The 14,518-nt window shown below is 38.9% G+C and overlaps 1 protein-coding gene across 3 annotated transcripts in view; it reads right to left on the reverse strand.

Annotated features, from left to right (window-relative positions):
• The window catches only part of MTMR7 (myotubularin related protein 7), a 51,581-nt gene that overhangs the window by 16,806 nt on the left and 20,257 nt on the right, over positions 1-14,518 (reverse strand). For all 3 annotated transcript variants that reach the window (XM_087737670.1, XM_087737668.1, XM_087737671.1), the window contains 4 exons: positions 14,192-14,354; positions 10,224-10,381; positions 8,512-8,640; positions 4,453-4,587 (listed from right to left, as the gene is read on the reverse strand). In XM_087737670.1, the coding sequence (XP_087593796.1) occupies positions 4,453-4,587; positions 8,512-8,640; positions 10,224-10,381; positions 14,192-14,354 (585 nt within the window). The remainder of the gene's footprint in view (positions 1-4,452; positions 4,588-8,511; positions 8,641-10,223; positions 10,382-14,191; positions 14,355-14,518) is intronic.

The following is a 14,518-nucleotide window of genomic DNA, read 5'->3' on the forward strand; positions in this document are numbered from 1 at the left end:
GTTTTTGAAAGGCTATTCTGATTGTATTTTTGATCAGCATTATGTTTACTAGCAGAATATACCCAGTACCTTATCTGCCATGCCACTGTTTCATAGCATATGTATACTGTAATGTTGCCCATATTACTGTGTTTTACTGCTCAAATCATCCAAAAGTTGATACAGCTTACTTTTCTGAAGCCTGGAATAAAGAAGAGAGAGTTGGAGTAGTTTTTCCTAAGTTTATATTATCTGGGCTCTAGTTGTGTAAGACCACAAAAGATTTGAATTCACAAAATTACCACAAATATTTTCATCTACAATGCACCACTATCAAATATTTTGCTGTGCTTCAGCAAAAAATACATTCAGCTGGAAGCTGGAGTTTTGTCTTTGAATCTGTTACTTGCTTCCTGGCATGGGAAAGTCACTAAATGCTTCTTTAGTTCAGTTTTCCCAAGCATAAAATTAAGGGGTTTTTTTAATGCTTATTTCCCCCCCTTTTGAGATTCTTGGGGGAAAAGAAAACTATCTGCCAAGCCCCTTATGCCAAATGTTGATCTTTGGGCTGAAAACTAGAGCTCATAGAAATGAATTAAGTACTTTTACTTTATTACCCTATCTATTTCTTTTTTATTTCCTATAGCAAAATCTCACTGTCCAGTAGAAAGAAATTGTCTTTTTGCATGAGGTCCCTGCTCTTCTATGAAATGCACACTGTAAGGCCGGGGAGCCTTTGAACTTCCCAAGAAATCTGAAAGCTCAAAGCAGCCCACGTGGCAGAAACTCCACGCCTCCAAGCACAACTAACAGCTTCTGCTCAGGAAAGGTTTAAGAATTAAATAACAATGGATATTGCACATCCAGACTGGAGGGCACTAACAAAGCTTTTGGAGCAACTTTATGAGGTATCAGTTGGACAAAAAATGACTCATCTTCATTGCGCTGAGAGCCAATGCTCATGAAAAATGAAAACAAAGTATCTCTTAGGCATTGCTTAGGGGACAAGAGGCTATGCAGATAACTGTTTCCAGCTTATTTCCCAATATCACAGGCAGTACTATTGATTTGCTGCTTCTGTGGTCACTTCTGAAATTTGCAATAATATACTTCAGTACTCAGCTAATGGTATCATGGGATATACAAGAATGTGTCTCTTCCTGATCTCTTCCATCCTAAACACACATACCCATGATATTCAGTTTTAATTTGGAGCTGAATGCATGCAATTGAGTAGGATTGATTGTCTGCTGCCAACTTATCTCCAACTAAGATGAACAAGTCTAGCTTTTTTATGTCATATGTCAAAATAGGTTTCCATGGACCAAATCTGACCTCTTTAACTTTCAAAGGAAACAGCTAAAGACTAAAAGCTTTTTATGCCATTATAATTTCATTTTAGATACATAAGAAAACAGACAGGTCAGACTGCTTTTCAATTCTTTTGTTCTGTCCAATTTAATATGTGAAGATAGGGGATTTTTTCACATCTTCATACTTTCTAGCACATCCATTCCCATGAGCAGAACTTGGCAATAGGAATAGATAGTTACATTCCTGGATCACCATTAGGAATTGAAATATTGCATGAATTTCATGATACAACAGAAGGAACCATACTCTAAGATAGGAACCTAGGCAAAAAAACCAGCATTTTTCATTTACTCCAGTGTTGTGTAAAACTTCTTTTAACTTGCAGTATGCAATTCAGGAAAAAGTGCGGGCAAACAAAAAAATTCTTGTCTATCAACCAGCAGTCTGCTGATGTTTTGACTATCAACGAACAATAAAAAAAAAGATACAGCCTGTGAACAGCATGTCCTTTAAGGACAGAGTCCTCAGTGTGACCTGCTAGAAAGATATAAATTATCTGCTGAATCCTAATCTTTCTCTTTTGAAGTAGACATCAGTGTTCTAATATAAACAAAATGAAGCAGTCTCTCTCTGCAATAGCATATAGCTTCAGGAAGAAAGATCCGTACGCGTGAGTCTAAGCCACCGCAAACCCCTGAAACCCCAAATGGAAAACATCTAGCCCCTAACTGACCTAATCCTCAGTACAATAAATGCTATTAACTGTCTCTGCCGCAGATCAATTTTATCACAGAAATCCTTCATTAAGACAGTCTGAAATAGCCCTCTTTAAAAGCAAATAAATATAAGGTTAAATTTACAAGGCTTTCTGACACTCATTTATTTTAAATATTGTCAGTTGCCAAACTTTGCAGCTGCCACAATATTTACTAACAAGTTTTCCACATCACCTACCAAAATTCCATCTGTTGCTCTTAAAGTACTTGTTGCAAAGCTCTCTAAATTGTGCCTGTCCTCACTTAATCTCAGTGAATATGAGGAGACAACCGCTAAAGGAAACAGACTTCACTTTCCAGATTTCCTGGCATCTTCTTTAATGTGGAGAGTAACCGAGTCCTGTCTTGTTATAAAGAGTTATAGAACTAATTTGTTTTACTCATAAGCAGTAAGTTTATATTAGCTTCTTCTGTAAACACATAGGCAAAGGAGAAAATTAAGAAAGATGGTAGCCGAAGTAAAGCTCTGCATATGGTCATCCTGGTATATTTAAATGAAGTGGAAACAAAGCTTTCCTCTGCAGCCAAAGCTTTTGTTTGGAAGATTATCAAGCACAATGAGGGACAGCATATGAAGAGCTCTTGGGAATGCTGAATTCACTGGTCCATCAATATTCATCATCTTTGCAAGGAACCAGTTCTGATGAGGCTAGAGGCAGATAGGTTTTTAGCTTCCTAGAGCAATGGGAAACCTTGCACCAGACTCGATAACTTACCTTTACATTTGTTAAAGATTCCCTGAGGAATGCCAGGAACAGCTTGCACTAATGTCTATCACTAAAAGTACAGGCTTTTTTCACTGCACACCGGAGGTGTTTCACCAAAGTCATTTACCAAAAAAGTTTACAGGAGGGGACCTTCCTGTTATTACCTTGCAAAACATCATTAATAGCCAAGTCAGTAAGTGTTTAGTAATAAATCCCATCAATGAGTGACCTCCTTAATTAGGGAAGAGTACCAATATCATCAGCCAGGAAACTCTAGGCTATAAATATTATCACATACAGAAAACTGTTAAACAAGCATTATTTAGGCAGCCAAGTCTGTACTTCCTATCCAAAGCCTGCTCTGAACACAGTTGTACCAATCCTTTCCTAGTGCTCATCATGATTCATTTTCTTCAGGACCACGAGTAAGGTGATACCATCATCATCTTCCCAATAAAAAAAAAGAGGGAACTGAATGTCAAAGTAGTCTCCAAACTGCAAAGTGCCCAAGGCCCTGATTTTCTGGCCACTGCCTCCCATTACAGCTGTGAGCGCTCAGCACTTTCCCACCAGCCCCCAGGTCTTCAGTCAATTGTCAACCAGATAAGTTCCTTGTTTCTGCTTCAGGTCTGCCAGGTTTGCCCTTCCTTGCTCCATTCCTCATGTTTCTCAGCTTTAGCCACCTTGCCCTTTCAGGCTCTGTCTCCTGATCTCAGGATGCTGAAACAGCTTCTTTGTTCCTTTTCCTCAAGCCTTTGCTCTCATTTTTCCTTTTCTGCCACTATAGGTCATCCTATATCTACTAGGGATTTTGTGGAGATTTGCCCATTTGGTTTCTTTTCCTTCACATGCTTTGGTAACTTCAGCAGGGAAGCTACTGATACTGTAAGAAAGAACATACCCCTGCTCCCACCTCCAGGCACTGAAGCCTATCTAGTCCTCATCACCTTGAGCTGTTTGCTAGCTAGGCCAAATATGGACACAAGTTATGTTAGCTTACATCCTCTTCTAGATCATTACTGAGTTTCTGTGTTTCTGCACAGTGTAATTTTTCTAAAGCTTTTATCTTGGCCAAAGATTTTAGTCAATTACAGAGATATGGTGTCTGAGATCACTATTTACCATATTTCAGATTCTCTCTTAAAAACGCCGAAGTGCTGGAGTTATTCAAAGAAGGTCTCCTCAATTCTTGTAACCTGAGCAAATGGTCTTTCCTTAGCCTCATGCACAAGTTATTGAAGTTTTCCCACTTGCAAGAGAAATCTTGCATGAAAAATTTTAGTATAAGCAGGCAGAAGTTTGCAACATTATAAACAACTGTAAATACAGTTTTATAATGGGAATTATTTTTCACTAGGCTCATCAGTAATATAGTTACTGATAGCTCTTCTGTGTGTGGAAACAGTTACTATTCCAAGTTATTTATTTTTCTGTACCTTAACATTTTGTTAATAATAAGAAAAGAGAAAAGCTCAGTGTAAAGAAAAAAATTCTCTAAGAGAAAAATGTGGGCAATGTTCCTAGTTGAGATTCCCCGATAAATCCTGATTTACCTGTGGAGTTACACAGGTGCAACTAAGATCAGAAGTATGGCCAATCATTTGGGCTGTGCATCTTCCCTAATGTATTCAGCCCAGATTCAGTCTTGCTATGTGCAAGAAATTTAATGTACTTACTTTGGGCCGAGTATCAACAACGTATATGAAATCACTTCCTGGATTTGCTTTTCTAATGGCCTGGAGCATCTGTTCGTCCTCAAGGCATCGAGCACTAAAGCCAGATAAAGGCTGGCTGCTTCTACATATGGAGGCCTGCAGAAAAACAAACAAACAAAAGAAATCAACATAGTTATTAAGCAGAAATTACTTAGTGTCCAGAAGCATTTACAAAACCAGCTCATTAGATGTTTGCATAGGTGTACACTTACGTGGGAACAGCAGAATTGCAAAATGAATTACAAGTTAATAAACAAATTCATTTTAAAAAGGCAAGAAAATATTAAACCAACACAACCCTATTGGCCCAGGTCTAGTCTTGAATTCAAGTTTTAGAGCTACTATAAATATAGCATTTCCCTAAAGCGGAATAACTCCTGAAAGATAGTCTCTAAAGGATGTGATGAGTACAACATTGCAATGACAAGAACACTGATATAACAGAAAGACTGGGTGCTCTTGCACTGTCACTCACACTTACCAGTTATGATACTGATGGCAGCCAACTTGCACCAATACATGCTTTACTAAACAGCCTGACACACCATGAGTCCAGGAAACAAAAATGCATAATATGCAGCTAGATCACTGACAATGGTGTATTTTTAGCACTGCCTCTGGAGAAAGACCTTACTGCATGGGAAGTGGGTCAGGCAGCCTGACTCCTGGAGTGTATTTATTAAGCAGTGCTATTGAAGAAGGCAAGAGAGTTTCTCCACAGACCCATCAGGATCAAATGAAACCGGGAAAGAAGGAACAGAATGTGAAATGGGTGAGCAGGGAGGTTTTTATTTCTGCTAGGCAGAGGGCAGCTAGATTTGTAGAGGGCAAGGGGCTAATACATGCACTTTCTAAGTACTGAACATAAGCATGAAGAGACCATCTGCCTGCTGAATGTCGTGACCCATGCAGACTGCCCTACAGATTATTTACTACTGTGAGAAGGGACGTGGTCATTTTCAGCCAAGTCTTAGAACTATCAGTAGTTAGTCAGTAAAATGTGGATCTTTAATACAGAAATCCTGAATTGTGTGAGAGCCTGCTCATACATTATTAATAGTTTTGCAAACAGATTATTAGTAATCTAGAGTCTTGCCTGCTGATCAGAATGCATTCCAGTGATTTAATATATGCTTATACCTCCTTTGCATGAAGCAAAAGGTACACATGAATATGTCCACAACCTGGCATTTTAACAGAAGAAAGACATTTCGTTCTCATTCATAGTGTACCATACACAAGGCAGATATGACCCTCAAGACTAAGGTTACAGTTAGGGTTGTGGATGAAGGTTAGGATTCAGGAAAGTATGGGCTGGAGCCCATTCCATTATATCATCCCGGAGGCCCGAAGTTCTAAGTTCGGGACTGCCACCGGTATGAGAGAATGGCTTGTCTGTCAAGTTAGACTTGGGGTGAAGATCATGTTTAGCCCCAGCTTGAGAAACAGCTGCACTGCCAGTACTGCAAAACTAGGAAGATAAGCTGACCGTTAGATATCATAAGTGGGAATCATTACCCACAATACCCATGAAGAGATCACCTCCTTCTCACCCAGGCAAAGTACTTAGGATGAGCACATACGTCTATAAAACTTCTTAGGCAATGTTTAAGAGCAGGGCAAGAGGTGAGGTCATGTTTTGCTATTTCACAGGCTCAACAGGTAGTTTCAGAGTTTGATCTTATCGTATTCACACAGATCCTGTAAGACGCAGAGTAAGGTCTCACATCATTATTGAATTTGTCAGTACCAAAGAGCTATGGGAAAGTTCTGGGTACGAAAGACTGAATGAGTGGCACTCATCTCCCATGCATGCAGCAGACCTCTTCCCAACCTGCTGTTACCATAGCTGTTCCATGTCTACCATCACAAATCTTACCCCACTCCTGCCCATTACTCTATTAGCTGGCAACTCATGCCAACCTCCAAACCCACAAGGAAGTAGTTCCTCCAACATTCCCAACCCTTTTCCTAGCTCTTTGAACTGGGAAGGATCCAGTAGTAAACACAATACTTCAGATTCTGGTGGTCTGAACCTTAACCTGAACTCCAGCCACAACAGGGAGAACATTCAGGCTGAAACCATGAAACTCATCCAAACTGGATCACTATACATTGGAATCTAGCTGATCCCCGAGACCTTTTCTTTCACTGAGATTTGGAAATGTCCAAGTGTTTTGAATCCTAGATATCTATATTTGGACTTAGTTGATTATGCAAAGTGATTAATTTTGAAAATTTTGGCTCTAACGAAATATTAAAGATAATATGCAATTTATGCAGAGACTGTATTTACTATTTAAACCTTCCTATCCTCCTGTTTTGTTGTCAAATTCATAGATGTTTATGGAAGCAGAATTCTGATGAAACGAGGCATAAAGAAGGAGTTAATATAATGTCTCATTCCTTCCTTCTGAAGCTTAAATCTATGATAGGGGCCACTGTAAAGATAAGATTTCCATGGAGAGTGTAGCTTATGATTCCTGCTTGTGACATCCTACAGAAATATCTCCCCTCCTGTGTAGCAAACTCTACAGACACCCTGTAATCCCACACGAGCTCTGTCTCTCGGGGAGTCCTGGCCATCTCCCAGCACTAGGGAAGACCTCTCGATGCAGTTGCCAGTCTGGGACTGAAATAGAAGGAGATACTAGAGACACAGATGCTTTGTGAGTACAAAGGGGACACCATCCTCCTAACTGGTAATGACAGCTGAGCTAAGCCTGGAAGGCTGGGATGCAAATGTAAAAACACTCAGTCCACAGGATCCTTCAGCCCAAGGGTCTCCTTTACCTCAGCTGCCAGAAACAGAAACGCAAATGGTCAAGGTACAGGTTTTTTTCCCAAATGGTTACAGACAAGTGAGGCAGTTCCTCACTCAGCCCTTAGAACATCTGTCAAGGAGAGGAGAAGGTGGCACTCCTTGCTCTTATGGACAAGAGTGTCTTCAACAAAGCCACGACACTCTGCTCAGCCAAAATTTGGTAGCTCTTTCATCCATCTCTTTTGGGTCTATTCACAGGTCTTTTCTTCAGAGGCTACTCCCGATTCAGTAATTGTTGCAAGTATAGTTTTTCCTCCTCCTTGACTTGCTCTCAGACTGTGGCTACCAGATCCTAAATTGCTCTGTTCTCCTCCCAATCACCTGCTAAGCTGCCTGCTACTGGCCTTCACTCTTCTGCCACCCATGTTTCAGGACCTCTTGTACTACTCCACTTCCTTGTGATACCGGGATAGCATTTTTTTGTGTTAGCTGGATGATGAAGCTGGGTTTAAATGACTACATTGAATGCCTGTTAATGAACTAACCATAATTCCAGTGTGTGCCCATATGTACAAACCACACTAACCAGACTACACTAACCATCTTTTAATTTTTTTTAAATAAACACTGATTTCTTCTTGTGAAAGCTTATGTTGTGGTTTAACTTGGCAGGCAGCTAAACACCACAAAGGTGTTTGCTCAATTCCCCCCGCCCCGCTGTGGGATGAGGGAGAGGATCGAGGAAAAAAAAAAAGAAGTAAAATCTGTGGGTTGAGATAAAGAAATTTTAATAGAACAGAAAAGGAAAGGAAAATAATAATAATAACAATAATAAAAGAATATACAAAACAAGTGATGCACAATGCAATTGCTCACCACCCACTGACCGACGCCCAGCCAGTTCCTGAGCAGCGATCGCTGCCCTCCAGCCAACTCCCCCCAGTTTATATACTGAGCATGACACTATATGGTGTGGAACTTTGGCCAGTTTGGGTCAGCTGTCCTGGCTGTGCCCTCTCCCAGCTTCTCACTGGCAGGGCATGAAAAGCTGAAAAGTCCTTGACTAGTGCAAGCACTACTTAGCCACAAGTGAAACATCAGTGTGTTATCAACATTATTCTCATACTAAATCCAAAACACAGCTACTAGGGAGAAAATTAACTCTATCCCAGCTAAAACCAGGACAGCTTACTAGAAGAATTATGAAAGCAAGGCCAAAATAAGCAAACATTTCAAAGCTACAAACTCACACTTACATTGTTATCCTTGCAGTAGTAGGAAAGAGCTGGGAAACGCCTTCGGCTCCGAAATTTAGAGCTCCCCACTATGATGTGTGCAGTGGCAGACTTTGGTACATACACTTCTGTAGGATAGGAGTCACAGACCTGTGAAAGGAAACTCTGCTTATTTGGTCTACAAAATACAACAAACATTAGCCACCTCCACAGCAAAAACAAAATACCAAGGAACTTTAATCTCAGAGAATATTCCATAATTATTGTATACACATCACTGACATTTCTCAAAACAGTCTTTTGAATCTGGAAAATATTAATTCTAACTTACAGATGGCAAAACTAAAGCAGAAGGGTTGAAGGGCTGTATTTCCAAATGTTAATTCATGCCTCGTTGAGAACAGACAGGTATAACGTACATTCATACCAGAAAAGAGTCATCATTATGTACAACAAGGTTGTATTTACAACTGCGGATTCCTCTGTAGCAGAATTTGGAAGTAAGGATGGGAGTGGGTAAAGTTCTCCAACACCCCTCTGTTATCATGGGAGGGGACTGTAGAGCCAAATTTTCCAGCAAATCAGATAATAAAAATAATAATGACAAAATAGGGACCTGGAGAAAAGAAATTAATCCATATGAAATGAGGATACCAAAAGGCAAGCAGCTCTGACAATGCCTACCACTTCTGAAATGAACCCAATGAGCCTGCAAAAAAGCCCAGAAGGTCTCAGAAGATCCCTCTGGAGACAAGTGGGACCACAAATGGGGTCTTGGTCTACCTTCCTTTTCCTGATACTGCCTGTGGCATTCTGGCTGGGGTCAGAAGAATATCCAGTGTCTCCCTAGGCCTTTCTGAGATGACTAAAGGAATTAGAACGGCCAGGAAGAAATTAAGTTCTGAGAGAGTTAGAGATATTAATGAAGGAGAAAGAAAAGGAAGGGCTTGTGGTTACAGATGCTGCTGTGGTGAACTGGGTTTTATTCATGATGCCATTTTTCCTACACTTTATCTTAAAAGAGGTCAAACATTTTTTCCGCTTGTTTTAACAAAGAGAAAACAAATGCTGACAGCACATTCAGTCTTCTCTGAGAACTTCACAGGCCTTCCTTAACATGGATATGCTCCTCCAGCAAGAGAGCCAATGGAGTGCATGGGCAAACTTCCTTCAAAAATACTTTAGCTATTATTTCTCACAATTAATTAAAATTCTAAGGACTTCAATCGTATGGGGCTGAATTAGGCAGGATAGCAGGCAGCTAGGAAGAGATATGACCTGTCAGATGACTGCAAAAAACACTAATAGTCAATCACTTCAAAAGGATTGTGAGGATGGCCAGTGAGGAAAAATATTTCAAATTTCACTATTTCAAGTATTTTTTTTTTCTTGAAATGACTGTGTAGTAATTTTATATAACCCTACATGTCAGGAAAAAGCTCATTCAGACACATAATTTTTGGTATGATTTAAACTTCTCCCAAGGCAGCCAAGTACTAATGTTTAAAACTTACTGTGTACAAGTTTTCTGTGCTTAATTTCCACATATATTAAACAAAGACACATCCTTTCTATGTGCCTTTTTACGTGAAAGAATGGAAGAACTGCACCTTACTACACGTGTGTACAGCACTGAGCACAAAGCGATCCTGCATCTAAGCACTTCAGTAGTCCACAGTCAGACTGCTGATTCACTTTACACCCTCTGTAAGAGAAAAATCCCAACAACTCACTCCATAGTCTCTGTTTACATCGCTAATCTGCCAGTAGTTGTTTGGAATACCCATCCGATTATATTCTTCATTGAGGTCCACGAGCTTCCAGCCTTGTTCTCGTTCTTCTTTATCTAATTTTGGATTGAATGAGAAACAATAGAGCTCTTCATATTTCACTGAAAAAAAAATAAGCAAACAAACAAAAACAGTAAAACACTTCAGATTTCTCATCCTGAAATTGCACTTCAAAGCCAAAATTTGTTATTGTCCTTTATGTAGTTTCTCTTTTAAAATAGTGTGCTTTGCTAGACAAAAGCATATATCCTGGCTTATAACCATTTTAAAGTATACTTTGAAGTACTGTGCTGTTTTGTTACTTGTATATGTTGCAATATATGTGCCTTATTAGTAATGCTACTTAAAATGTGCTGCTCTGCTAGTCCTCTTCTCTACTGAATTCTAAAGTCCTCTCCCAGCACGAAGAGAAAATGTCAGTGATAATATGCTTTAATCCAAAGAAAACTAAAGTCACTGCCAGAATAAGCACTTGTTCTGCAAAAGAATTTGCTGGCCAGAGGTAGCTTAGAAGTCCCTTTATTAACGTAACATCTGTGCTGTGGCAAAGACAAAAGCTCTGAACAATGGACTATGCAGCACAATCTTCCAAAAATTGAAGTCTTTGTCTCTAAATAGGGAAGTTTCCAGTAGATTCAAAAAAATTTTAGCTTTGTGGACTGCAAAATTCTGTCCTTGAATTATTAGCAAAGGCATTCATGATACAGATGTTGTAATAGCATAAAAATAGTATATGTTACATCAATCGTTTCATCATGACCATGAACTCATTTAAATATCTATGCCATCTGTCACCCTCGGTCAAGGACTATATAACGAACTTTGCTGCTGCTGGAGTTTTTAATATTTTTTTAGGAGTATATCTGTATTTATGCTAATGAGTGTCTTAATCCTGGTGACCAATGGCAGCCAGACATCATTGCCATTAAATGCCAGCTGTCACTGATATGAATAAGTATCAATGAGCTATATGGTGAATAGTTAAGATATTGTTATGTCACAAGGGTTTGTTTCATCCTGTTGCTCTAAGTTCCTTAAAACTTTCTGACCAACAGAAAGCTTTAGTTTTAGAACTGAAGTAAATCGTAAGTTGAGTGCTCTCTGATTTCATAGTTCCCCATGGATACAGGTGCTTCACAACATAATTTTGACAAGATCAGTAAATTAAAATACTACACTTCCTTTTCTAATAATCTATAACTAATAAGCAGAGTCTTAAAACACTACAGTAAAGAACTTGTAGAAATAACAAAACCAACTACAATATTAATATTAATAATAATAATAATAAGGCCTCCACCTTTTTCAATAGAAAGTCTTTACTTTTATTTTGATTATGTCTTTTAAAGGTGTCACTTAAGTTATAATTAACTTTTTAAAACTTCAATTAAATCAATTGTGTACGCACACACACATACAAGTATGAACATAAGGAAAGAAAACTTCATCTTAACTCTGTCAGGAAAGTACTGAAAGCCAAAAAAGTCATGAGTAAAGAGAAAGAAAAGAATTATTTGCACGTTGTCTGACAGTTCAAACTCTTTCTGCACGCTCTGATTTCAAACTTCTGTCATGGCACAGATTAGGAAGAGAGTCTGGTTCATTTCTCATCTGCTAACATAAAGTTTTAGCATAATCCATAAATCTAAGCTGAGCTCATTTTAATAAAGAGCTTTTGGTAGCAATCTGAGCTCTTGTTTTTACTCCTTTGTTGTCAGAAGCATCTGGATTTTCTTTCCAACTACCCCTGCTGTTCACAGGCACATGGGAAGCCTTTAAAAATACGCCTATTAAAATATATCCAGATTATTTATGACAGAAGTCTAACTCAACATTACAAGTATTATTACACGATGGTATCTGTAGGTGGTAACAAAAATGTTGAAGTATTAATAGTCAGTGCCTTAAAGCTCAATTATCAGCTCTTCTCCAGCACTACTAGGACCTTCCCTAATCTTTCACAGTTATTTTGCCATAAGCGTCTGCAATCCTGCTATTACACCTGTAATAACTGTTACGGTCATCTTGTTTCACAAAATGGGTTAATTAAGCAAAAAGACCAAATTCAGCTGACAGCTTGACCTTATTAAAATGCTATTAACAGCTGGCAAGAATAAAATCAAACACGAATTTGCTCCTTCAGTGTAACTAGGACATCAGATAACATAGAATATATTAAACCAGTACCCAAGATGGCCTTCACTCAGGTTCAGCTATGGTGGAATGAATGGCAGAGAATGAAAAATAGAGCCTGAATGAGTCAAATTTTCTCCTCATGGAGTAAAGGGTACCTTATAATGTTGAGTATTACCTTAAGAAAGTACAGCTTTGTGCCCAAACAAAAAGACGCAGCAGAGCACTGCCAAGGTACATTTGGCTCAACTTGCAATTGGAGCCTTCTAATTTTAAGTAAGCAAGATTTTATCCTGCCTCACATTAAGACTGGATATTTTGTTGGAGAAGGAGAACTACTGTGCAGCTGAACTATGCAAAGAGCTAATTCTATGGTGCTATTATTGCATCATCTTCATTTGAACCTTCTTGTCCATTGCAGTCTGTCACTGAACTTTCATTCAGGGTCCATAGCTATTCTTCCCTTCATCACTCTGTATGACCGTATCGAGTGTCCTGTTCTAGTACATAGCAGTACACACACCTCCTCCTGGCTCCAAGGAAAGAGCATTACAGAATCGCATTCCTTTCAGCATGCATGAACACATACTTGCAGCTGCAGCCCATGGAATTTATCCAGATTTACACCAGTAGAACCACTGACTGAATTTGTCTCATCATTTTTAAATTTCTCTGATTAGTTTCATGTTGCATCACCTAGCCTATCAAGTTACAACTGCTGCAGTTGCATATTACTGCTACTACTACTATCCTAATTATAGAAGGTACTTTATAAAGTTCACTAGCTGTACTGGCTGACTGTGCAATTTTTTCCCCCCTCTACACAGTAGATCATAAAGTAGAATCATAGAATCATTTAGGTTGGAAAAGACCCTTAAGATCATCAAGTCCAACTGTAACCCTAACACTGCCAAGTCCATAATAAGATAAAATTGGTGTTCTCTTAGCAAGATAAAAATTAAAGCCAATATTGTCAGTTTTCTACAGACTGCAGTAAATGTTTTCTTTGCATACTGTCAAAATAATAGTAAAGGACAGAGGCTGGTGTTCTATTTCTACAGTTATCATTTCAAACAAACAATCCAGAAGCTTTGTCAGTTTCTTAGGAGAGCAGCTATAATACAGAGGATCAGATGTTGGACTTTGCTGCAACACTTAGATTTTCATTGAAAAGAGGAAAGGTTTCAAAAGGAATTCGATCTGAATTCAGAAATTCAAGAAGGGCACATTCAAAACCTAAGTAATAATAAGGACAGAAAGTCCAGTGGAATAAATCAACTACTTGCTGCAAAAGCTTTCACTGATTTTAAGAAATTTATGCACAGCACAGAAAGGGAAAATTCAGACCTTGACATGACCACTAATTGTATCGTAAGTTTTTTCTCACCGCAAGAATGTGAAAATTCTCTGGATTTAGGGACATGACAGTGTCTTCCTAAATTCACACTTACGCAAGGCATCCAATAAACAACAGTTACACACAAAATAGCATTATAATGTATTTTATGGCCCATGATAGCCTAGAGTATCATTTTCAGCAAAAGTTCATGACATACTTTATGGAATGACCTACTTGCTATAATGTGCTTTCTTCATTGCTCCATAAGTGATTATTTTAATATGCTTGTCTGCTCAGAGATCTTTTCTCTCCTAACACATCTCTAGCGAAGCCTTTTTTCTTAAACTGCGAAGTGCAAAGATGCACAGCTACACTTCTTCCATTATATTCTCCCTCTTCAGGATGAGGATTGACTTTTGTGCCAGTTTCCTTCTCATACCTGGTCGTGCCAGACGTATCAGAGAGATGTAAACGTCATGGCAGTCTCGTTCCTGAGGGATGACCAGCTGGATGACTTGGAAGTTCTTGCAGCGGATCAGCAACGGGCAACCAGTGGCAGTGGTGGCCTGCTTCTCAATAGATGAAATTTGGCTGTGAAGAACCTGCGAGGGAATTAAAAACAGTTATGTCAAGTGATTCAAATCTTTAGGAAGAAAAATAATTATTTATAATGATGTGCCAGGGCAGGCACAGTAGCTTCCACTATTGTTTCAGAAAATCCTCCCACTCCTTCTCTTGTAGTTTTGTTCCCGTCTCCAGCTTCAGG

The sequence above is a fragment of the Nipponia nippon genome, unplaced genomic scaffold (genome assembly GCF_047370975.1).
Source record: "Nipponia nippon isolate SJK-2023a ecotype South Korea unplaced genomic scaffold, ASM4737097v1 scaffold_6, whole genome shotgun sequence".
NCBI classification, from domain to species: domain Eukaryota; kingdom Metazoa; phylum Chordata; class Aves; order Pelecaniformes; family Threskiornithidae; genus Nipponia; species Nipponia nippon.